Source organism: Carassius gibelio, chromosome B24 (genome assembly GCF_023724105.1).
Source record: "Carassius gibelio isolate Cgi1373 ecotype wild population from Czech Republic chromosome B24, carGib1.2-hapl.c, whole genome shotgun sequence".
NCBI lineage: Eukaryota > Metazoa > Chordata > Actinopteri > Cypriniformes > Cyprinidae > Carassius > Carassius gibelio.
Window position 1 is genome coordinate 2,614,891 of NC_068419.1, and position 27,161 is coordinate 2,642,051.

Here is a 27,161-nt window from a genome sequence, read left to right on the forward strand (position 1 = left end):
GTGAAAATACAATGTGCATGTAAATTATTAATCACTGTGTCGCCTGTCAGTTTCACAGTAAATGTTTCCTCAAACTGTTACGTTTTTAAACAGTCTATTTTTTATTAGAAAAAAATATTATTTATTATTAGAATAAAGTTTTGATATATCCATATTAAAATATTTAGATATGTTTAGTGTATTCCGTATCATCCTTATATAATTTACCACAGGGTCAGTTTCGGTTTTAGTTGAGAAAACCGACTCGATTAAACTACATCCGGGAGTCTCTCTCATAGAAAGAGATAGAGAGGCTGTGGAAAATAAAGCGTAGCGACCTAGAGGTTGTCTATAATTATTCAAGTACGATATCCTAATAGCCTTTACATTTTATTTTCAATTCAGCGAGCATTAAAATACCATACCGTCGTTATTCGTGAATAAAATATTGTCAAGACGCGGTTGCGGTAGACGGCACGTCACCTGATACCTGTTACTTTTCTCAACGCTAGTCGGGATGGACCAATCACGATTGGCTGATTGAGGATTTAAAAATATATATATATACTTTTATAAACACTGTTGACACAGATTGTGATTTAAATTTTCAAATATGAATCGTTGTAAGTTTTAGATTTTCAAATGTACAGTTAAAAAAATAATAATAACTAAAAACCGTCGTGGGATTTGAACGCGGCTCAATGACGATTCAGGTTTCTGAGCCGTAAGGCGCCCCCTGTAGGAAAAAAACCATGTATTCCAAGGACACTGTTTTATAGTCCGACAACATTCGCGGTCCAATGAGAATTTATCTCTCTCCAACACACACAAGGCATTTTGGGAATCGAGTTTGAGAAATCCGCATTCTGAACGAGAGCTACGCATTCTTATCAGCGTAGTGCGGGGTTCCAGCGCGGGTTTACGTCGAATGCGCGGCGATCTGTTTCTTGTGATTATTTCAATTGAGGAGCACGAGTAACCCTGCGAGATTATCAAACCAACCAGATCACACATCAACTCACCCACAAACGAGTATGGATTGGAGGAAGAGAGAGCTCGTGGGGGGTCAATACGTATTTGAATAAAGGGTTTGGGGAGGAAATGAATCGTTTCGGACAACAGAAGGGAAAGTTAAACGGGCAAATCAAGGAAGAGAAGATCATCGGTCCATCCAAAGGTCCCCCTGTGCTTCACAAGTAAGATCACTTTTCTAACGCAGATTAAACAGCCAATAAAAAACCTCATATATCAAGCTGTATGTAATATGATGTAGCCTGTATGTGTTTCCATACGCTGTGTTTTGGCGGGTTCTGTTTCTTTAATTGTTCGAGCGACAGTCGCATCGAATGTTACATTGTATCGTTTCATCCTTTTAAAACTTCATTGACGAAGTGATACAATGTAACACTCTGCCACCGAGAGAACTCCTCGTTCTAAACTCGAACGCTGGTTTCTTTATAGTTTAACCTCTGGTTTGGTCAGGGGTTACGTGCTGGTTTAGGCTCTGGTTTAGGCTCTGGTTTATTGATGTTTCTGAACTAGGAAGTGAATTCGGAGATATGGAAGTTTCCCTCAGAAGCTAAAATTTGGTATGTTAAGCAGTGCTGTGTAAAACATCTAACTGTTGAGCTGAACTGAGTGTGTGTGTGTGTGTGTGTGTGTGTGTGTGTGTGTGATATGAATGACTTTAAAGAAGCTCATGTTTATGAATAATATAACCATACTTATCAATCATCATCAATTCCTCATTCAGACTGAATATCTTTTCTCTCTGTAGTTCTCATTTCTGTTTCTGTTTTGTTTTGTTTTTGTTTTGTTTGTTTTTTTAGATCATGTTCAATTTTCATTTGTAAGAATAATGAAGTATAGTAGTTTTAGTAGATTGTCTGTATATGTATTCAGCAATCTGTCTGTCTCTCATGGGTCAGTTGGCTCTGAATATACAGTGTTACTGTGTGTGTGTGTGGTTAATTAGCTAACTTAGGCAGGAAATGCACAAATAATGTTTTAGAACTCTAAAATAAAAACAGTCTATTGGGGCACAGAGTTTGAGTATCAGCTCTGTAGAAGTCTTTTGAGCTCATTGAGACTCATTATGAAGAAGGTGTGTGTGCGTGCGTATGTGTGTGTTTGAACAGTGACGCATTTTCTCCTGAATCGGCAGTCATCAGTGTCACATGCCTTAAATATTGTATGCATGTTTTGTCATTGTTAACACGATCCAAAATCAAGTCTGTTGTGGTTTCAGTTAGTTGTTTCACACATCGGCTCTCTCACACCACAAGAATCTGTAGCTGTCGTATGCGTGCGTAAGATCTTGTCAGACTGGTTTTTATCAGTTGAGTTCTTGAGAGAGTGCAATAAATTAATTTCCATAGAATCTCCTGTGTATGACTTACACACACACACCTAATTAACTAACAAACTCTCAACACATTTGACCTACTGCTCAAATTCAACTGATGTTGCTATGTCATGGATCACAGCTCCAGTTTCTGAAGTTTGTATTAAGAATATTTAATAATGCAACTAAGTAATGAATAACAATGACAGGGACACTTCCTTTTCTGCATACTGTACATATCAATGCAGTTAGCATAATTTGTTTTCTCATATAATAATGCTCTAAACTGGAATATTATTAACTTTTCTTCAGTATGTCTCATAATATAGAAGAAATGAGTAGCTTTACAAGTACAATGCAAGACACACAACTGATGTCCAAATATGTTCACCAAAGCTCATTCAACCTTCATTTTTTTTTCTATTCGTTAGGTCTTTTCCCACGACATTCTGAATGGAAATTAATCTTAAATTTAAAAAAACATATTTTTATAACTTTTTGAAATAGTTTATATTTTTTAAATAATAATTTATTAGATATGTCGTTTTATGATTTTGAGATGAAAAATGACCAAGACGTGCTCTCGACTGGGTTTGTGAAATTCACCCACCTATTGTCTCTAGATTATTAGTGTATATATTTATACACGAGATAAACAAGAGAATCCGAGTCCTGTGGCAGAGGGTGAGCGTCACATCTGCGCATGCGCGCTGCTGACTCGCCGTAATCCTCGCGCGTCTGCGCGTCCTGGAGAGAAACGGGCTGAATTAAGAAGCGAATCAAATAAATAACTGGAGCATAGGCATGCACATCAAACTTCGCTTTATACACACGCATGCTTTCATCATGATTCCCGTGAGGAAATGCATGAAAACACTGCTGCGGTTTGGCTGTTGTGTGTGCTTCTGCGGTGCGCGGCATCATCATCATCATCATCATCATCCGCTCCAGCCGAATCATAAGTGACCGAACCGGCAAAAAGAACCGAGCGGGACCGAGCCGCACCGCACATCTGGACTGCAGCAGGGATCTGTCTGTTTCATCCATCCCGATGCTTTTGACGCTCGACCGCAGCTGAGACCCACATCGGACCGGAGGACCGGCGGAACCGGAGCACTCATGTCCTCACCGGGCCCGAGACCACTGCACCTCACCCGAGCCTCTCTGCGCCGTTAAATATTCATAGTCGCGATCTGAGTGTCAAACTTGATACTCCGGTGGCTGGAGAGACAGATGAGAACCTTCACAGCCGTCGCTGTCACATTATGAACATCTGCACGAGCTTTAGATGAGACTCAGATGAGATGAGCAGCTGGATCTACACATGCAGGACGAGATTCACTGCAGCACCTGCAGTCTGACTCGCTGAGGGCCTCCGCTGGGTCAGAAACCCTCTCTGTGTCATCTGAGTCCACTGATGCTGGAGACACACATGCATGCGCAGCCGCATTCACACTGATACGGATACAGGGGTTTGCACACACATGCATGCACAGTCATGTTATGCCATTTTTATATCTGACTGATTCGTTTTTTAGAGCTTACAAGGTATGCACAGAATATTGGTGGCTTAGATTGTATCGGCAGATATTACCATGATTTTTACATTTTTACTGGTGTTTTTTAATAATAATTTTTTCTGAACTTTCCAACAAAAAAATGTAAGCATGCAAACGCATGAAAAATCATTATATCAGTCATATTTGACATTAAGTAATGGTGGTTATTGGTATCAGCAAAAATACTTTAAAATGTTGAAATGAAATAAAAACAAATGTATTTAAAAAATATTTTTTACAATATAAATTTGGCCTGTTTCTACTAGTTAAAAGCTCTTGAATTGTAATTAAAAGTAAGATTTTTTTATTAACAGGTTGTACTATACCGTGTAGAAATAGTTTTTAAAATTGCTCTTCGCATGCATCGTTGATTAAATGCACGCACACATACATGCACCCAATCGCATGCGTAGATGCACACAGATTGATATGCTTGTTCTCTGGACGCTGATGTTTGTTTGCGGTGAAAGGAATATTTGCTTCTGCAGGCTGGATGAAATGTGACGCATCGTAATCCCGGTGACAGCTGTGGAAAGATGAGCCACAGACAGACAGAGACTGAGAGAGAGAGAGAGAGACAGGCAGCGGACATGATTAGAGGGACTGCGCCGTGACTCAACCAGACGCATAGAAAAACTGGAGACTGGAAACTTTCTCGCTACGTCAAACTTTCTCTTTTGAAGCCCTAAACAGAGTGTTTTAGTCTCTAGTGCTTCAGTAATGTGTTGTACCGTCGTTCTTCCTCTCAGGCGAGGTTATGGCAGGTTAAACACCACCTGAGGGCTCGTGGCCCTCGCACACCTTTGGGGAAAACTGCAACTGTGGATTATATATAAGACTCGCTTGTGTGCATGAGCGCTGTCAATCACAGCCACTTCCTGATGTTGATCTCTGGCAGACTAAAGATGTCTGACCCTGTGAACTGAGCTTGAGACCCGTTGACCTCTGTGTTTGACTGTATTTATGTGCATGAAAGACAAACAGAAGGACGCAGCGTGTGCGTTTCTAAGTTGCTCGTGGCAATGGGGAGTTCTGCGTCGTCTCTGACCACGGATAGAGAATCAGATCACGGGTTTGGCACGGCTCCGTTCCCACCGGCCGCTCCGATGGGCTGGCTCAGGACCAGCCACAGCAGTCCGGTGTGGGGAACCACGTTCATCACCCGCCAGCAGCAGCAGCAGCAGCCTGTCCCTCATAGAGAGCGCAGGTAAACACGTGCATCGCCTCATCAGCTGACCTAAAGTCAACATGGTGTCAGATTGACTGTTTACATGCTCAAACTAATATTTAGGCCTAAAGTGCATGCACTTGATCATCACACAGTTTACTAATAAACCTAGTGTGATTAATATTTGTCAGTCATGCATCAATGAAAAAGGTCACTGGCATAGTTTGATTTGATTTCAATCAAAATGCATTCATTCAAATTGAATCGTGGAACTATTAACATTTATTCAGTTAAAAAGTATGTACATGGTTAAAATATGGAACAAATAATATTCAATTATTAATGATATATTAAGTTGGCTATTGCATATTTTAATACACATTTAGTTTGTTTTTACAGAAATCTGGCCTGTTTTATTCATGTATCACTGACAAATATGCATCACATTAAGTTTTTTTAAAACTGTGTAGTCCAAATGCATGGAAATGTAATTCAGTGAACTCTTAAACTGAGGCCTAAATATATTCTGAATATATATTTCAGTGCAAGTTTCTGGTGGTTTTGTGACTGTTTCATCTGTGGATGTTATTCTGAAGGAAATGTTCACCCACTGTTAAGTAATTTCTTTATAAATCAGATCAAATTCAATCTTAGGTTTCATTTGGAAACAATTTTGATAAGGAGTCCTTTTTTGTTGTTGTTGTTGTTGTTGGTTAATTTTTTACTACCATTCAAAAGTTTTTTTTTTGGGAAAGAAATGAATACTTTTATTCTGCAAGGACTGATTAAATGGATCAAAAGTGAGGGTAGGGACATTTATAATGTTACAAAAGATTTCTATTTCAAGAAGTATCAAAGATTCCACACAAATATGAAGCAGCACAACTGTAAACATCAGAAATGCTTCTTGAGCAGTAAATCATCATATTATTCTGATTTCTGAAGATCATGTGACACTGAAGACTGGAGGAATGATGCTGAAAATTCAGTTGTGCATCACAGGAATAAATTAAAATATATTACATAAAAAAACTGCTATTTTAAAGTGTTATATTTCAACATTTTACTGTATTTTTGATCAAATAAATGTAGCTTTGCTGAGCAGAAGGTATGTAGTTCAGTAGGATCATGTTTAATGAAGTGTGTGTCAATACAGTGTATAGCTGAAATGTCTTGGACGTTTTGTGTGTGTGTGTGTGTGTGTGTGATAAGCAGATGGTTTGGTTTTAGCAGATGCTACTGCAGCCTCTCTGACTGAAGGCATCTTTTTACTAGAGGATTTTCCCTTTAACGCTGTTTGTCAGGGGCTCCCCATGAACCCGTGAGGTTTCGTGTGTGTTGATAACACACATCTTTGACGTTCTTCTCTGTTTCACAAATGTTAATCATGTTTGTGTGACATCAGCATGTACGCTGATGTTCATTTAAAGCGATAGTTCATTCAAAAATAAACATTTGGTCATCATTTTCTCACCCAAGTCTGTGAGGCTTTTATTATCTATGGATCACTCACAATAGCAAAGATTCAGTCGATTGTTCACGCTGCTGTTTTGCATGTAATTAAAGTGAATGAGAAGAATTGCTGAGCATCAAAAATGACAATTTGTAATCAAAAAAAGTTTCTTATCCAGTCATCCAACAGCCTTGCTACTTGATGTCTTGTCATTGCCATCTTTTTAGTCTTGTGTGTGTGTGTGTGTGTGTGGATCTTAATTATAAAAATAAGTGAAGTCATTTGCATAAAGAAGTCTTTATTGCGCAATAGTGAAATGCCCTGTTTAATGTTAAGGCTCAGAAAGAGGGTTGAAAACGCTCATAAAGTAAAACATTAGCACAAGAAACCTTGGCTGTGATCGAAAGTGAGCCTAAGGGACAGATATGAAAAAGCTAGTGTACATTATTTAACCGAGTTAACTGATCCATCTGAGCATACGATGTAAAGAAAACAGCAGTTCAGCTGTCAGGCTTGCAGAAACATCCGCTTTTTTTCCACAGCACCATCTGCTGTACGCGGCTGTTCATTTCCAGGCGTTCAGGGAGTGAAACAAACGGCTGTCAGCGACCTCTTTAACAACTGACACGCCACAGACAGAAGAAACAAGCTCTCAGCTGGAGTCACATGGCGCATATGAATTATTCTTACTGCTAAAACAATTCCCTCATATTATTTTTATAAGGATTGAGCAGTACAAGACCTCCACATGTCCTTGTATTATTATTTTTTTATTATTTAAAAGGGTTTCTCATGTTAACAGAATCCAGGCAGCTTCAGAAACACTTCATGTAATCCCTTTCCATCCGTGTCAAACTGTAAGCTGCTTCTCTGTTCAGACTCTTTTTACAAACCCGTGTGGATCATGAGGGTCAACTAGTGCCCAGCATCCTAGTGGATCAACCATTTCCACTTAATATATAATAACACACTTCACCTTTATCTTGACCTTTGTGCTGTAGGACGTCCCAGTGTGACATGTCGTCCATGAACCCAGCTGTATGTCTCTATTGTGTGTGTGTATGATCATTATCAGGATGCTTCCTGAGTGTTTTATCGAGAGAAAGTGAGTTTCTGCTCTCTCAGGCTTTACTGAGGATTTATTCCCATAGTAACAAGCTCCTATCTCCTCAGCCAATCACATTTCAGAATAAACTATCCCCGTGCATCTCTCTCTCTCTCTGACACACACACACACATGCCGTGGTTTAGTGTGTTGCTTTCAAAAGTCAGTCTACTAAAGTAAAATGCCAGGGTCATCATATTTTTAATTGGTTTGTTGGGAAACATGCTTTCATGTATATTAAGTTGAGAATTGAAATGTATTCATTGCAGTACTTACTGGCTAAGACAATGGTTTCATATTTTAGTGTTCACTTTCATTGTTTTTTCGTGGGCATGCAAATGCAAATAAAATAGTTATTTTGTAGCTGAGACTTTAAGGTTTGTGTGTATAGGACTTTTAAAGAATATAGTCTACGCTTAGAAACAAGTAAAAGTGTGACAGTCTCTCCCTGTATATGGGACACATCAAACCTGAATGCATATGTTCATATTTCATAAAAATGAATTCTCTTTGACCTTGTGTGTCCTTTTCTCGTTTGTGTAATGAAAGGTTTCCTTGCTCAGATTTCATCTGTCCCAGATTGCCTCGATTTTCCTTAAGTGACTCAGATGTGACCGTTTTAAAATGAATTTTAGTCAACATTGTTCTTATATGATGTTCATTAGCCCAAAGCCAAAATCATTATGTTGTTGGAATGCTGTTGGATCGTTACTTGGAAAAACTATTTCCGCCTATAATTCGCTGTTTTCCAGCAGTTTAAACAGGTCACCGAACACACCCATCATGCACTGCAGAATGAACACGCACACGCACAATATGATCAGACACTCACACAAGCTTTAATTCTTTGCATTATTTATCAGCATGATCCTCCTTGAGTCGACGGTTAGTATCACTACTGAGTCACTCATATAATGCGCACACACACACACGCACACACACACTCAGTAAGGAGTGGGATGAGGGCCAGTTCTGTTAGACCAGTGCTAATGACTGTGACTCACTGTACAAATGTCTTCTTGCGTGTATGCAATGGTTTTTGGAGACTCGGGCCAACTGTCTCAGCACGCTCACAGGGAACCGATCCAAAGACCAACAGTATATAAAACAGTTTTGAAAGGGTCTTCATAGTTGCCCAATATCATGTTTGTATGCTCTTGTTATCATTTTAGGTATTTTGTCTTTTAATTAATCAAATATTGATCTTTACTCTGTCATTTCTTATGTAGAGTAAGAGTATTTAATAATTGATAGTAATGGGCAACTGATATGAATTTTTTTTGTGGTTTACATCTAAGGAATAGGGTGGATTATAATGAAATATTATGCAATTTTATAATACTTTGTTGCATATTTTTATTTCTGTAGAGAGACTTCTCGCATGCATTTTTTCCTTATCGCCTTGTTAAATTATGTTTATTCATTTGTTCAGCTTATTAAAATATACACACACACACACACACCTTAAATTCACCTTAAAAAAATCATATGTAGGTTTCATCTTTTTGCATGTAAAATTTTTATCCTGCTTGTCTACATCATGGTATGTTTCTACTTTTTCTTTTTACCTATCTTTTATTACCAATTTACCCACCCAAAATAGGCCATTGAAATGGCCTCAAACATAGCATAAAACAATAAAATAAATTGGTTTTAAATATGCCCAATTTCATTTGATCAAGCAAACCTGCCTTATATATATATAAGGCTAATATATTGATATATTGATAATATTGGTTTATTATTAGTGCATTGTATTATTAATCTTCCATATGCGTCTCTTTATTTAATCCTATTTGTATTTCCCCTCTACTTATTCCTTTTTCTTTGTCAATTCTGTTCTGCTTTCTTTTGTGTACTTTAATTCAGTAATTGTTTCTCATTTCTTTCTTTTTCAGTCACTCTCATTCTCCTGGTTCGATGGCCGCAGTCGTGAGGAATTCTGATTGGTCATGCGGGCGGTGCACGTTTCTTAACTCCAGCAGCTCCTTGCGCTGCTCTATTTGTGAAGCTCCTCGGCAGAAGCCGGATTTGAACCATATTTTGCGCCTCAGCAGTGCTGAGGAACCTCGATGGTCCTGCCCCCGTTGCACTGTGTCCAATCTCCATGGATTAGGCTCGTGTACTGTGTGTGGAGCAGCTCCAGTTACACCCAACGGACCCCTCCCACCCAAGCAGACCCCGCCCACTCCAGTAGAGCCCGCCTCCAGCCCAGAAGCCAAAGGTCCAGTAGCCAATGGGGAGTCCCGGTGCGCTGAACCCAACGGGGAGGTGTCTTTAGGAGGGGAGGGGTCGTCAGAGTGGGCGTGTCCTCGCTGTACTTTAGTAAACACTCCGGTGGCGTTATCATGCTCAGCATGCGGTGGTCCGAGGAAACTCTCCTTACCAAAAATCCCTCCCGAAGCGCTAGTGGTCCCAGAAGTGCGCACACCTGTGGCGGGGTTTCCCACACAAACAGCAGGACCATCCGCACCGCTTCTCATTGATCTAACTGAAGATTCTCCACCCCAAGCACCATCCGAAACCCCGTCTCCGCCCCCCGTCCCATTTCTGCCCCCTTCCCTGTCCTCACTTCAAAATAACCCTGTGCCTCGCAGCCGAAGGGAAGTCCCACCCCCTGGACGTCCTCCAAACCCTGCCCCCTCTCCAACATCACCCTCAACATGCCCACCTACCAAATCCAAGCCCCTCCCACCATCAGATAACTATCCAATCAAGCGCCTCAGCATGCTGGAAGAGGAGGAGCCTAACAAACCCGCCCCTCCAGTCACATCACCGCCCTCTTGGAAGTGCCCCGGATGCTCCGCCCCTACAGCTCCTCCTTCATCATCCGCCGGCCGTTGTGATGCATGTCGAAGGTCACGGCCGGGTTCGGGCGCTGACGTCATAGATGTACTTGGTGAGTCGGTGCGATTCACGCCGGCGTCACCGTCCAGTCCGGACTTCAGCTCGTGGGGGTGTTCCAAATGTACGTTGCGCAACCCAACGGGTGCAGACAACTGCACGGCCTGTGGATCATCCAAATTGCAAGGTTTCTCTGAGCCGTCCAACAGCTCATCTTGTTCTCGGAAACAACCACACTCCCACATGCGTGCCTTTACTTCCTCCTCCTCTTCCTCCGTCTCGTCCCCGTTGGCGCTGGACAAGAGCGCCTCTCAGTGGACGTGTCCTGCCTGCACACTGTTGAACGAAGTGAGGATGAAGCATTGCGTGGCGTGTCACACTCCTCAGCAGTACCTCAATCAGCGCAAAATCACGAAGCCGCTCAAACGCCGGGAGAGCATGAATGTGGAGGCCCGCAGGCGCACGGATGAGGGAGAAGCCAAGGAATTGTTGGAAAATATTGTCAGCTTCTGTAGAGAGGTAAGACACTGTCAGTTTGAGTTGGGTTTTAATAGGACTAGGACAAAAAATCCATGCATTGTGATTCGTAGATCGATTCTGAGATTATCGGAATGCATCGCGATTCTTTCTGGAATCAATGCTGAGCTTAGTTTTTAACAACAGAGGTGCTCTAGTCTAGTTTTAACCCCACGCTCAAATGCACACGAAGAAGAGCCCTTAGTCATGTAAGTGGTTAAATGCTTTTATGACGTAAGATTAATGTAAATACATCCCACTGTGAACACCTTTGTAATTCGCTTCAAACTTTATGAATGATTATTTTAAGTTCATTGAATTTATTTAAATAAAATAAAGTTAGTAGCCGAAATGCATGAACAAATAATTAAGTCCTGGGAATGATACGTGGCTTAAGTGACATTACGATGATATTATAATGAATTTCAGTTACAGAAATTTTGTCAGAATTATTGAATTCGGTTTAAATTGTCAATTTAATTTAATCCTGAAAGATGCACAATGTTTTCCATGTAAACATATGTAGATAAATGTAGTTTATTAATTAGGCTAGGTTTATTTTGCTTCCTTATGTTCATTTAAAAACTTAATATTTTAATGTCTTATAATCTAAACATCCTGCTACTCTGTTCTGTTGACATTTCTTTGGTATCAAACCGCAGCTCTGTTTCTGATGCTGAGCCAATATCAAAAACACAGCCGCCTCATATCTCCTGAATATTTGATATATTTCTGACCTTCTTGGAAAAGAAAATGCTCAGACTTTGTGTTAGAGGAGATTTACTAGATTTACTTATTTTCTAGACTCATTAATACAAGTTCAGCAGCTTCCTGATGTGTTTCTAGGAACTTCGAAACTCCTTGATATCTCTGATGTCCTGAGAAATAGATATGTCTTGGTTAATTTTTATATATTAGCCTTGAGATTGGTCAAATCAGATTAACCTTTGTATTTTCTGCTCTTAAAGACCGGTGATGGTATAAACCAAAGGTTGAAATCAAAACGAGCCACAGTTTGATGCCAGTGAGAGCTTATCTACAGTAACTGATAAAAACTATTTGTTCGTGTCATATTAGGTGCTTAATATATTTTTCTAGTTAAAGATGTTTTTTAATGCTTAAACCATGATAAATCAAGGCTACGTAGATGTTTTGAATAAAATGCACAAATAATTCCCATGTGAATGTGTGCACATAAAAAAAATGTGTGCATATGAACTATACGTTATTTAAAAATAGCTTATGAGATCTACATGTATTAAAATATTACATATTAAAAATAATTTTCCATTATACAGTATACATATTATGTAATGATAACAAAAAAGATATATATAAATATGAAAAACAAATAAAATACTTATTTTGCATTGTATCCATGAAGAATATTTAACTATATATAAAAACACTATTACACAATGTTAAAATGATAGCTATTTTTATAATATACATATTACTTGATGTAAAGATCTACATACATTTGAAAAGCTAATTAAATACTCCTTTCACACTATAAATATATATATAAAAAATATATATATATAATATAACAGTAATTAATTGTATATTATATACACAAAATGCCATTTAAAAATGGCAAAAGACATCTACATTAATTAAAAAGAAAAAAAATTATCTCACACCGTATTATTTACTGAAAATACTAATTTATATCTTCAAATTTTAGCTATTTTTATATTCTACACATATTTAATGATTAAAAACAAATTACCATTATTATGTCATTAAAATATCATATTAAAAGTAGTCAGTTTTATATAAAATACAAATGAAATGAAAACCTTTTTTTTTTTTTTTTTTTTTTTTTTTTACAATATTTTAGTAAAAGTTTCATTTTATATTAATTACTTATTATATGACAAATGAGATCTATGTACATTAAGAAAAAAAAAAGGTCAGTCAAATGCCTCTTAAAGTACTGTGATTGTTCAAACCAAAGATAGAAATCACAATATGATCCCAAAGAGAGCTCGTGATCTCAACATCACCTGTCACTAATGACTCGTTAGTATAATCTCAGAGTTTAAATCTATATTTGGATGCTGCTTCAAGACACTCGTGGTCTCAAATGCTTCTTCAGTGACCTCTTGTGATCTGAGATTTTATGTGTTCTCTGGTTTCCTTATTTCTGCAGGAGGCTCGATGCAACATGATGAGAATGCTTAGGTTTTCTCTGAGATGAAGTACATCTTTTTGCTTTTCTGTTGCGTGTTACGTGACGAGATGGTCCTTCAGTGTTTTTGGGGCACATCAGGATGTGTTAGTGTTTCCAGTGTAAACGCGTCCCTGAAGATGCTCTGAGTGATCTGATCTGAGAGCGTTCTGGCCTGTTTACTTGTGATCAGATCAGCCCGACTGAATGTTTCGTAACAGGTCTGAGCGCAGCTTTGGTTTGACCCAGATGTGCTCACTTCTGAAATGTTGCATAATGAAAGATAATGCATCACAAATTAAGTTTAGAACATGCTTCTGAGCTGTATTTGTCTGCACGTTATATATTAAAACATTTTTTGCAAATTACAAAAATAATCATTTCGGACATCTCGAACACGGATTAACACACAGTTGCGCCGCGTTCTGTGTCCGTCTGCTTCGAACCTGGGAGGCTTATTTTTAGAAACGGTTGCGGAAGCAATTAAACATCTCCCCGGAGTCAAAATGACCCCTATTTCTTCTGCATACACGTGTTTCCTGCAAAGAGAAAAGAAACTCAGGTGAGAGCTGCTGCTGCCCGTGAGAATACGTCTGAAGCTTTATTGCTCCTGCAGAATATCTGCTGCACTTTTGCTCCAGAAGCTCCTGGACTGGTTTACTTGAATTTGACATGTTTCTTCACTCTTCACTGTGTCTTCATATGATGCACAACATGTCGGCTCTTTAATGATGTACACACTAACAAAGTGAACAGAAGTTGAGGTTTTAAGGTGAAAGTTTGTCTATTTTTAGGGTTAAAATGGTAAAAATGAACAATTACTTCTTTAATGTATGTGTATATCATATGCATATTAGTTGATGATGGCAAATGACGTCATACATTTAGGGAAAAAAGCTATTGAATAATTATTTTGACCTTATTTATTAAAATTTGTTATATTATTATTTGTTTTAATATTAATAGCAGTATTAGTAGTAGTAGTAAAATGTATTAATTTTATTAAAAATTAAAAATATTAAAAATTATTTAACAATGAGAAATAATGTCTAAATAGATATTTTTAAATATATATATATATATATATATATATATATATATATATATGTATGTATGTTTAAATTTAAATATCACATGATATTTAGTAAAAAAAAAAGTTGTTAGACTAGACTGTAGTAAATTTTATAATATATGCATATTATTTAATGGTGACAAGTTAAATCTATATAAATGTGAAGGACAGATCCTATTTATTGAAATGTTATATTAAAATTGTAATTAATTTTATGATAGCGAGTGACTTCTACATTTTAAAATTAAGATTAATTTCACAGCATATTTATTCAGAATATATTTCAAATTTGAAAACTTTATATGTTAAGTAAATATTATTTAATAATAGCAAATTCATGTTGATTTGGGTGCGCTATCTCACTAAATGTGACCCTGGAGCACAAAAGCAGTCTTTGGGGTATATTTATAGATTTTTCTTTTAAGCCCAAAATCATTCGGATATTAAGTAAAGATCATGTTCCATGAAGATATTTTGTAAATTCCCTACCATAAATATATAACAAATGTATTATCATTAGTAATATGCATTGCTAAGAACTTCATTTGAACAACTTTAAATATGATTTTCTCAATATTTATATTTTTTTTCACCCTCAAATTCCAGATTTTCAAATAGTTGTATCTCAGTTAAATATTGTCCTCCTAACAAACCACACATCAATGGAAAGATCATTTATTCAGATGTATAAATCTCAATGTAAAAAAAAGGACCTTTATGCCTGGTTTTGTGGTCCAGGGTCACAAATTCTTGTGTTTGTTGTAGAACACGGTGAACTTCGTGGATGACAGTTTCCCCCCCGGTCCACGCTCGGTCGGGTTCCCCGAAAACGACAGCGTCCAGCAGCGAATCAAAAAGTGGCTCCGCCCTCACGAGATTAACTGCAATAACTTCAAGGATCGTGGCGTGAAGTGGTCTGTGTTCAGGACGCCACGCCCCTCAGATATACTGCAAGGCCTTCTGGGAAACTGCTGGTAAGAGAAGTGCATCTATCTACAGCTGTGTTTGGAATGAAGTACTAGTTTACTGCACACAGCTCAGTGTGTTTAGTGGATACTGTACATCAAATTATGAGATAACAATCATCAGAGTTAGATTTCAATCTTTAACATGAGCTTACTCAGTCAGTATTAAAGATAGCACGATTACATTTTTACAGAATGTTCTTTATCCTGTGTGAAGGATGATTTTTATGTAGAAAATCAAATAAATCACCATAAAATGACTTTAGCTGAGTTTTCACAGCCAGGATCACATTTAATAAAAATGTACTGTATTTTCCGGACTATAAGTAACACTTTTTTTCATAGATTGGCTGGTCCTGCGACTTATAGTCAGGTGCAACTTATTTATCAAATTTAATTTGACATGAACCAAGAGAAATGAACCAAGAGAAAACATTACCGTCTACAGCCGCCAGAGTTCTCCTGTAGTCTACAATGAAGACATAGAGCGCCCTCTCATGGCTGTAGACGGTAATGTTTTCTCTTGGTTCTTGGGTCTAAATAAATGCGACTTATAGTCCTGTGCGACTTATATGTTTTTTTTCCTCGTCATGACGTATTTTTGGACTGATGCGACTTATACTCAGGTGCGACTTATAGTCCGAAAAATACGGTATGTGAAACAGTATGTGTTATGCACAGTGATGGAGGAAGTGCATTACAAGTAACAGGAGTTTTGTAATCAGATTACTTTTTTCAAGTAACTAGTAAGGCCTTTACAGTTGCCAAAAATACAACTTTTGGGGGGTTTTATTATTAAAAATAAATAAGCAAGCTCAGGTGACAGAAAGTAACATAATGCATTACTTCCCATCAAATGTAATGAAGTATCACAATTAGTTACTTTTTTATGGAGTACCGTGAAGTAACTTTTTATGCATTCAAACACTTTTTTTCGTCACATGACCTCAAGTGGCGTCTCCTTTAGCTGATGAGTTGTGCACACAATCATTTCAGCCTCAGATTAGAGATGTAGGAGTGAAATGTTCACGGCGTCGCTCTTCTCAAACTCGCACTGGTGTGCTTCACAGGTTTTTAAGCGCTCTGGCGGTGCTCGCAGAGCGGCCCGAGTTGGTGGAGCGTGTGATGATCACCAGAACTATATGTCAGGAGGGAGCGTATCAGGTGCGGCTCTGTAAAGACGGGACGTGGACCACGGTTCTGGTGGACGACATGCTGCCCTGCGACGAATACGGGTTCCTGCTCTTCTCACAGGTTTGTGTGGACTGATTTTAGAAATACTTGCAATTCGTAGACTAATCATGATTTTTTGAGATAACTGCCATCACTGAACAGTTTCAAATATTGTCATCAAACACAGTAAATAATAGCACATTTTTTTACCTACAGTACTAGTAAACAACCAGAGGTGGCGATAAATTAATTGTAGTTAACTGTAACAGCAAATAGTTTTGATGCATACATATTGGAACCAGATCTAAATGTATCTAAATAAAGACATATTTAAATAAAAATATTTGTAATTTAAATAAAATAAAGAATTGCACGTCTTTAACTAACTAAACAATGTCATGTAGCATTAAATTGTCAATTGTAAAATAATTTTGTAATATTAGGAATGATAATTATGTATGCTATTATTGATGATTATTATATATGCAATTATTTCAGACCTTTGCTGGAAAGTATTTAATCGGTTGTTTAAAAAAAAAAGTGATTTAAACGTTGTAAAAATTTTAATATTTTAAATGATTTTATTATGCCAAAAATTAATCTAAAATTAATCCGCACCAGAAAAATAAGTAAACAAGATTAAAATGTTGTATTTATTGTAAATGTAAATGTATGTATTAGTGTACTGTTTATTATGTATGCAGATATTTTAGACCGTTACTGGAAAGTATTTAAGAAATTAGTTCAAAGTGTTTTAAACATTTGTTAAGAGTTTAATATTTTTAAAGAATTTAACTTTAATTTTAAATATTATTATTACTGAATATAACTGTATACATTTGATATACTACTATTAACATGAAAATGTTATTAGGATTTAAATATATGGAACATAATTATATTAATTAAAATTATATTTATATATTTTAGTTTACAAAGGCTTTTTATTACAAAGTAGTGTGTGTGTATAGGCTATAAATATATATTTATTTAAATATATTTTCTCTATTCTATTTCTATTCTTTTATATAAAAAACCTTGCCCCTATCAGACTCGCACTCTATTTATTTACTAACTGCTTGTTTTCTTTTCTTTTTTTCAAACATACTTGCTTATCTTATCTTATCTTCTTGCATTTTATCTATTTTCTTTTTATTTATTATACAATTATAATTCTGACTTTCTTCTGATTAACAAAAGCAAAAAAAGCCTCTAACACTAGCTTGCTCCATTCATTTTCAAGTATATCGGTTTTCTTTTTATTTATTATATGATTAAAAAAAGATAAATACTTACTATGTATACTGCTTTTAGCTAACGTAGACTTGTTCTAGCACTTGTGTATCATTGATTGTGATTGCTTCTATTGTCCTCATTTGTTAGTCACTTTGGACATAACCATCTGCTAAATGTCTAAATTTAAATTGTATTTTTAAAAACATTTTTTTTTTACTGCAAACATTACATCCCTGTTGGTTGCTTTACTTCCAGCTAATGGCCTGTATTATTATGTTAATTGAAATATTTTTTCTGGGACAGGCTCAGCGGAGGCAGCTGTGGGTCGCCCTGATTGAAAAGGCTCTGGCGAAGCTGCACGGCTCGTATTTTGCGCTGCAGGCCGGCCGTGCCATCGAGGGTTTGGCGACGCTCACTGGCGCCCCGTGTGAAAGTCTGATGCTGCAGGTCAGCTCAACCAACCCTCGAGAAGAGCCCATCGACACGGACCTCATATGGGCCAAGATGCTCAGCTGCAAAGAGGCGGGGTACAAACACACTCCAGATCATTACACTAATTGTCCTGTAATGTGAGCCCTGTCATTTATTCACTGCTCCGGACTCGCTAATTTCAAGGCACATTAGAAGATGACAAGGAGTCCTTTGTCCTTTTATAATAAAGGCAAAAAGCCAATAAATGAATTAAAAGAGCGAACATCTAAAGTGTATTCCCACAAAATGGATCGATACAAAGTATTTCCGGGCTACTTGACAATTACAAGACAATTAGTGTCACATACTAGCATTCGTTATACATACAATATCAGCAGAATAATGCAAATTATATTGCAAAAGATTGATAATAATATTAATTTATACATATTATGTCTATTATTATTTTTTTAGAATTTATAATAAACATTATATCTAAAAGAAACGCTGTTGGATATTTTCAGCCATTATTTAAAAGTTGTTGTAATCATTTTAAATGAAGTAATTACTATTTTAATATAAATATCAATGTTGATTAAGTTTCTGTCCTACTGTTTTATTAGTGATTCTGGTGTGTTAAGTTCTGTTGATTTTGAATTTGAAACTAAAAAGTGGAATTAAAAAAATAATTAAAGCTAGAAAATAGAAATAAACAAGGTTAAAATATTTTGAGCTGTATATGCTATACATTTATTTTTTTAATTTGAATATTCATATGGTATTTATATAACAGGGTTTGTATTATTGTTAACTAAAATCCTTAAAAAAATATATATTTTTTTTACTAGAAATATTTTTTTTAAACTGAAATCAAATTAAATATAAAATTTTGAAACCGAAAAAAAATAAATATATATATATATATATTTTAGTTTTCAAAATGTTCTTGGTTTAGCTTGATGTGCTAAAATAACTACGACTGAACTAAAATGTAATGAAAGCTGTAAAGACATTAAAAAAAGATTAAAAATTACCAAAAATGCACAATAAAATAAAAAATAAAAAATATTTCTAATGGACTATATGTAAACTAATTTAAAATTATAAGAAAAAAAAAGTATCAAAGATACTAAAATAAGTCAGTGTTACACTGTAGTAGTGTAATTGTGAAGTGAGTTACGATGTTTGTGTCTGTGTGTGCTTCAGCTTTCTGATGGGGGCGTCCTGTGGAGGCGGGAACATGAAGGTGGATGATGCGGTCTATGAATCTCTGGGGCTCCGCCCACGACACGCCTACTCCATACTGGACGTCAGGGATGTCCAGGGCTACAGGTCAGACACATTCACAACATGCATGAGGTCCAACAAGGGTCTGTTCACCCATACGACAGAGAAGATGATCTGTAGCTCACACATTCACACTAAAAATATTCAGTGTGGGGCTTTTCGGTTCAGTAAGTAGTGTTGTTTTAACCTCTGCATATGCAGAAGTTAAGTTCAAACTCTTCATTTCAATTAAACAACATCAATTCTTAAATCAAAAAAATTAAATAAAACATTAGACATTGATATAGTGCACCTGTCGTCCTATAAACGCAATAAGCTTCGCATTTAGTTTCACATTATGTCTAAATAAATGTTATGACTATGAACAAATTGTAGAAACAAATATATGGTTAGATTTAAGTTAATGTAGATACTGCCTTGTGTATAATCTACATTTGTATGCAATTTAAGTATTACATATTATTTGTATGTATTTCAACTTTAGAGCATTGCTTTAGAGATTTGGTTTTTGTTTATTTGAATTGCATTTATTTAAAAACCGAGCATCAGTTTGTACAGTAAACCACTGTTTGATGAAAGAGTAGGTTTAGTTCCTGTTCCTGAAAACGTACCGAACCATGACTTCAAAACCAAACTGTCATTTTTGTGTACTGTGACATACATACTGCTTTGCATATAATGAGAATAATTCATGCAGTTATGCAATGAACAAAAAATGTAGTCCATACAGGTTTTCTGAGGTCATGCAATAGCATGCATGAGTAACTTAAGTGAGTTGTTTTATATGTTGAGCCACGCGTGCCGCTCCCGTGTCATTAAACCGGACAGAGCTGTAAATCAGGAGTCCTTCTGGTTTGTGTTCAGGCTGCTGCGTTTGAGGAACCCCTGGGGCCGGTTCTCCTGGAACGGCTCGTGGTCAGACGAGTGGGCCGACTGGCCGCAGAACCTGCGTCACGAGCTCATGGCACACGGCAGCAGTGAAGGCGTCTTCTGGATGGAGTACGGAGACTTCATTAAGTGAGTCATCTGTGTTCAGTTGAGAGGAGCTTCATCAGAGCTTTCCATAAATAAAGAGCACCTCATTAGTGGCCTGTGCATTTGAACTGTATTATATTATTCATTTTAGTGAAAACATTTGAAAATTGTTTAAAAAATAATTTTAATTAAATATATTTTCAATTCATTTTAAATAATATAAACACAATATTTAATGATGACGAGCATCTACTTAAATTAGAAAATTTGAAGTAAATATGCCATATGTCATTAGTATTATATTATGTATTATTTATTACATTTCTATATATTTTTTAATTATATACATATGAGCAAATGAGATGAACTTGGGATAAACAAGACACATTTTACACCTTTTTATTTATTATTATTAAAATCTATATTAATAAAAAAAAAATGTATGCTATTTTTATTTAAAAAGATTGAAAAAAAATTATTTTTTTAAAACAAAAAGCATATTTACAATTTTATTTCATATAAAAATCATTTAATGATGACATGAGACTTTTTGCTAAATATATAAAAAATATTACTTTAACATTTTAATTGTACATTAAATTAAATGGTGGCAAATGAGATCTACATGCACTTGAAAATGAAAAAGATTATATTCATTATATTTATTGCAAATGTTACAAATGTATGAATTTTGTTAAATGCATATTATATTTTAAATAAGCATTTTAACAATTGTAAAATTTTATAAACATTTAATACATGATCTTTAATTATTGTAAATGAGATGGACAAAATAATGATATTTATTTAAAAGTTAATTGAATTCCAGTCAGGTATTGTTATCATCTGATGCAGTAATACACAATCATCCAGCAGACCACCACATCTAGAGCACAAACCCTGTTATTTGATTTGTGGTGATTGTATGTTCTGTGTGCAGGTACTTTGATTCGGTGGATATCTGCAAGATTCATGCTGATTGGCAGGAAGTTCGTCTGCAGGGCTGTTTCCCCAGCCGGGCGAATAAACCGGTAACCGTCACCGCCCTCACGGTCCTGGAGAGAACCGCGCTGGAGTTCGCTCTCTTCCAGGAGGGCAGCAGGTAAACACCAGCCAAATAAATAAAGAACGAGACATGAAATATTAGTCAACAACAACATCAGTTCTGTGTCACTCCTCCAGGCGTTCAGACACGTCCGACAGTCACCTGTTGGATCTGTGCATCATGGTCTTCCGGGCCTCGTTTGGGAACGGGAATAAGCTGGTCCTGGGACGTCTGCTGGGGCACAGCAAGCGCGCGGTGAAGAAGTTCGTAGGATGTGATGTGATGCTGGAGCCGGGAGAGTACGCTGTCGTCTGCTGTGCCTTTAATCACTGGCAGATGGACCTGACGGGGGCTTCGACACCAGGTACACACACACACACACACACACATACACTTAATCACAACAAACACTCTGGAGAGTCCGCAGGAATCATTTCAGATGAGATCAAAGGGATAGTTCACCCAAAAATAAAACGTCTGTCAGTAATTACTCGCACTCATGTCATTCCAAACCTCTAAGACCGTCATCTACAGAAGACCAGTTAAGATATTTTTGATGAAATCCGAGAGCTCTCTGACTCTCTGTAAACCGTAACACGACTGCAGTGTTCCCAGGCCCAGAAACCTAGCAAGGACATCTGTAGAACTTATCTGTGGCTCAACTTCAATTTTGCTAAGCTGTGAGAATACATTGTGCGCAAAGAAAACAACTAAAAAATGTATTTAACAGTTGTTGTCCTTCTGTTATGGAGAGTACCACAATGCATGTGCGTGTTCTCCTCTTTTAATGTGATCAACTTAATCAGCGTTGTGTACGTTCATTTGAATACGTTCAGGGGACACGCACGAATGCATCTCGGTATGCTCTATAACGGCAGAAGACGGTGATGAGAGGGAGAAAAAGTGTTCATGCAAAGTTTTTTTTTGTGCGCAAAAAGTGTTCTCGTAGCTTTGCAAAAATTAAGCTGATGTCACATGGACTGTTTTACCGATGTCCCTTCTCCGTTTCTAGGACAGGAAACATTTAAGTTGTGTTACTGTCTATATCAAGAATATCTTAATTCATGTTCTGAAGATGAACAAAGGTCTTGCAGGTTTGGAACGACGTGAGGATTAGAAATTAATAACAGAATTTTCCTTTTTGGGTGTACTATCCCTTTAAGAAGGCATGCGTGTGTTTTTACAGTGTCCAGCCCCACCAACGCTCGCAGGCCCAGTCAGGATTTCCCAGGGTACATCTTGGCCATCTACAGCTCCAGACAGGTGATGGTGGAGCAGGTGGAGGCCGTGTCCACTACACTCGCCGACGCCATCATCCTGCTGACGGAGAACAAGGGAGAGAGACATGAGGTACACCTGCTGCAGGGAGAACTTTCACTAGCGTTTCTCCAATGCATGAAGATAAATATGAAAACTGCAAACACTTTAGATTATGGAACACATGTTCACTGTTAACTGAGAGTTTGCCTCAACAGACTCCTAATTTGGTGCTTATTAATAATTAGTAAGGAAGTTGTTAAGGTCCTGTATTTAGGGATCTAGAATATAGTCATGCAGAATAAGGCATTAATATGTGCCTAATAAACAGCATGCTAATAAGCAACTAGTTAATACTGAGAAGTGTTTCTGCATGATTTTATTAATTCTTTTTTTTTGTGTATTACACAAAATTAATTTTTTAGAAATCACACTGAGCAGAATGATGGGAAATTGGGTTCAATTTACGTGTATTTTATTAAGATTTTTTCATCATTTCAAACTTTTTTTAATCATGGGAATAATGTAATATTTTCTATTATGTATATTGTTGTTATGCATTTATTTGATGCATATATAATTAAATACTAGAATAGTATTTATAGTATATTTTTATTTTATAATCATATTATCTATTAGAAATAGTTTATAATAATGTCATTTATAAGTGAACAATTACACATAATTAACAGTTATATATTACAAATGTATATATTTAGACGTTTTTAGTAATTTTGTATAATAATAGTTTATATATAATTAACACATAAATTATATGATTGTAAAAATGTTGTATATCTGTAAATGTAATACACTTTTATTACCTAATCATAAATATAGTATTAATCACATGTGTGTACATTTTCTATCAATATTATATAATTTGATTTACTATTTTACAGTAGATTTTACTGTGTGTGTGTGTGTGTGTGTGTGTATAAAGAGAGAGAAAGAGAGATGTTTAACCAACTGTGATGACTTCCTCTTCTGAGAAACCTGGAGAAAATGTGAAAAAGGTCCACAATAATTAAGAGGAAGTAACGAGAAAGTTTGAGTAACGTGGTGTTTTGTTCATCAGGGTCGGGAAGGAATGACGTGTTACTACCTGACTCACGGGTGGGCGGGGCTTATCGTGGTGGTGGAGAACCGTCACCCGAAGTACTACCTCCACGTGTCCTGTGACTGTAGCGACAGCTTCAATGTGGTGTCGACCCGCGGCAGCCTGAAGACCATCGACAGCGTGCCGCCGCTGCACAGGTCAACTCATCCTCTCTCACGTCTCTGATTCCTGCAGACTCTGCTCGTCTCACAGAGCATCATAGTCCTGCTGTACTGAAGAGCTTAATGCTTTTTTAGTTATCATTTAAATAGTGTCTATAAATATATATTTATATTTAACGTATATATACATATCACACACACAAACATTAACAATAATTAACAATAATTAACTATTTATAGATATACTGTCTATGTATATTACTTTTTACTTTTTAACTAAATTATATAATTTTTGTATGCTTCTCTAACACTAAATATTTTTATGATGTAAATTTCTCTCAAATTATCCTCCATAAATTGTTTATAAAAGTCTGTTTTTAAAACCATTATTTGTTGTTGTTGTTCTTCTTTTTTTTTATAGCAATTAAGCAAATTTTCTCTTCAACTCACAGCTGACTTTGGTGTTTGCAAAAAAATTATATGTTTTTTACTTGTTACCACTGATTGAAATATACATTTATAATGTTAATAAAGTTCATTTTTCAGTGAGCGCACTACAATGCATTTTCAGATTTTCTTATTCAAAGAAAGTATGTTTGAATGCATTATAATGTTGCTGCTCACCTGTGCCTTAAGGTGCTTTCTGTGTGTGTTTTCACGTTCAGAGCAGCAGTGTGATTCATTAACACAGGTTTTCTCCTGTCCTGTGTTTCAGGCAGGTGCTGGTGGTCCTGTCCCAGCTGGAGGGGAACGCCGGATTCTCCATCACACACAGACTGGCTCATAGGAAAGCGGCGCAGGCGTCTCTGGGCGACTGGACGTCTAGTAAAGCCACACACTCGCCCCAGCTCACGCCCGACACAGACGGACTGCACAGACCGCGGCCGCTTTGACACACGCTCACACACACACACACACACACACACACACACACACACACACACACACACACACACACACACATAGACACACTGTCCAGTCTTGAAACCACCACGATGAGTTCAGACCCATGATGATGAAGAACACACACACAGCCACTGGGAGGGACTGGGTGGAACTACTGAGCCAATCACACGTCTGCTCACTGAGCCAAGCCCCGCCCACTGCAAACCGTGTCAGGCGTGTCCTGATGAGCAGCATTCACATCCATCCTGGAGTCCTGTCACCAGACTTTACTTTCTCTCCCTGCGTTCAGTCAGACGTCAGATCTCACCTAATATTGCACACGGCTCATTTCACCAAGAATTAAAAGATTTTGTATTTTTTTAAATGGCAAAATGAAGCCTGTTTTTAGGGATTGTTATTATTATTAATTCAGTTTCAAATATATATATATATATATATATATATATATATATATAATTTATTTTATTTTATTATGACAATAAGGCACATTTCCCCTTCTGTTCATATTATTTTAAGACTCATTTTATTCAAATGTATTAAATTGTTTGTCATGTCAATTCTTTTTTCCCCCTAAAATTATGTATTTCTGACTTAAAAATAGTAAAAATAATAATAATTGTTGTTATTATTATTATTATTTTAGTGTCAATTATATTTAACTTACATGGCAATTACGCACGTTTTTGCCTGAAATCCACATTACTGTAAAACTCCTGGCTTCTAGACATTTCTGATTTATTTTAATATTGTTATACTTAATATTATTACTATAATTAGTTTCAGTTATATTAGATTTTTTTCCCCCTTTAATTTTCCCTTCATATCTGGACATTTCACTTTGTTTTCATTTTTTCTTTTTTTTATGTAAGAATATGTTTACTAGATGCTTATTACTTCAATACATTTACATTTAGATTTATGCATTTAGCAGATGCTTTTATCCAAAGTGATTTACAGTGCATTCTGGCTATACTATTTGTTTTTTTTTTTGTTTTTTTGCCAGTATGTTAAATTAAAAACAATAGTTTACTGGTTTTTTATTTTATTTTATTTTTTATTCAAACCACACTTAAGCAGTAATACAAATGTTACGATTTAATTTTATTTAATATAATTAGAAATTAATGTTAATATCATATCACTGATTTTTCACATTTCTATAATAAGGTTTATTTTTTTTTAATGTTTTTTATTCATCTGAAATTGTGGAGGTGGGGGGAGGGTATATTAAAGGCCCTGAATACAATTTTAATTTCCTTGTATCTTGATTCTTCCTTTAATCTTAAGGTGAAATGTGCCGAGTTCTCAACGTATTTTCTGAGATTTAGTTTTAATGCCGTTCTGACAGCCAATCAGCGGCCTGTTCTGTGGTCACATGTTCTGTATAGTGGTAATGTAAGGACAAATGGCGATACTTGATTTGAATGGAAGGGTTTATGTGTTTGACCGCACATGTGGGAAGCATCTTTTAACTTATTAATGCTGTGTTTAAGTAAAGAAGCACAAGAGAAGCTGCTGAACGCGAGCTGATGTGCAGAGGCTCATGGGAATGTTTTCACCTGTGTTGGAATTTACTTGTGCACTGAGCGTCTCCTGTGTGTTTTTCCTCTGAATGTTGTCCTTCAGTGTCTCCCTCTGTTGGTGTGTGTTGGGCTGACGTCACACACACACACACACACACACACACACACGTTATGTCTTTCTTTTGTAAATTGTACAGCGCTGGTCCCCTCTGCACAATCCCATCAGAAGAACTCGCTGTAATTATACAGATCTCTATCGACCAGGAGTATAATATGTAGAATATTTTATTGATTCTTGGACAAAAAATATATATATATAAAAGTTTAAAATCTGTACGGTTCGTTTGCAATCTCAGGTTCTGTTGGACCAAATGATTAATAAAGTCTTTGCTTTGTTTCATTTTTTTAAATCAAGACACATGAGTTGCTGACTTGTTTCTATTTGTCACATCTTAAAGTTGAAGTGTATTGTTTTTTAAGTGTTAAAATAGTTTTCATATCACAGTTTAATGTAGTAGACATTCTTATATTTATATAGAGTTCTCAGCGTTCTTATACTTTTTGTAAATTCATTGGTGGTGCAGAAATGATGGACTAACAGTTTTATTCTACATTACAACTTTATATTATATTTTTAATGTATTGTGAATTTTCTCTGATCCAGATAGATATAATACCGATATAATATACAGATATAATACCGCCAAATAGGTTTTTTTTTTTTTTTTTTTTTTTTTTTTTAACACCGTATAACCAATAGAACCAAAATACATACAACTTGTAGAATAATATATACATTTTAAATCTAGTTTGGTTTTTAATAGAATGTCCCCAGTAACCACTGCAATATTTTATTTGGCTATAGTCTAAACAGCAGAAACAAACTTACCCTAAATTTTATTTAAGATGCACACACATATATATATATATATATATATATATATATATA

General features: G+C 36.2%; 1 protein-coding gene across 3 annotated transcripts; it reads left to right on the top strand.

Moving 5' to 3' along the window:
- Positions 1-784: 784 nt before the first annotated feature.
- LOC128013530 (calpain-15) lies at positions 785-26,635 on the top strand. 3 transcript variants are annotated; one of them, XM_052596624.1, is made up of 13 exons: positions 4,202-5,089; positions 9,507-10,971; positions 14,979-15,187; positions 16,249-16,432; positions 17,891-18,114; positions 19,205-19,330; positions 20,150-20,302; positions 21,201-21,362; positions 21,443-21,669; positions 22,492-22,655; positions 23,641-23,819; positions 24,499-24,684; positions 24,731-26,635. In XM_052596624.1, the coding sequence occupies exons 1-12, from the start codon at positions 4,905-4,907 to the stop codon at positions 24,674-24,676; spliced, it is 3,456 nt and encodes a 1,151-aa protein (XP_052452584.1). In that variant the 5' UTR covers positions 4,202-4,904; the 3' UTR covers positions 24,677-24,684; positions 24,731-26,635. The 3 variants fall into 3 exon arrangements, with proteins under 3 accessions (XP_052452585.1, XP_052452584.1, XP_052452583.1); XM_052596625.1 differs by lacking the exon at positions 4,202-5,089 and adding an exon at positions 785-1,175 and having other exon boundaries at positions 24,499-26,635; XM_052596623.1 differs by having other exon boundaries at positions 4,203-5,089; positions 24,499-26,635.
- The last annotated feature ends 526 nt before the right edge of the window (positions 26,636-27,161 follow it).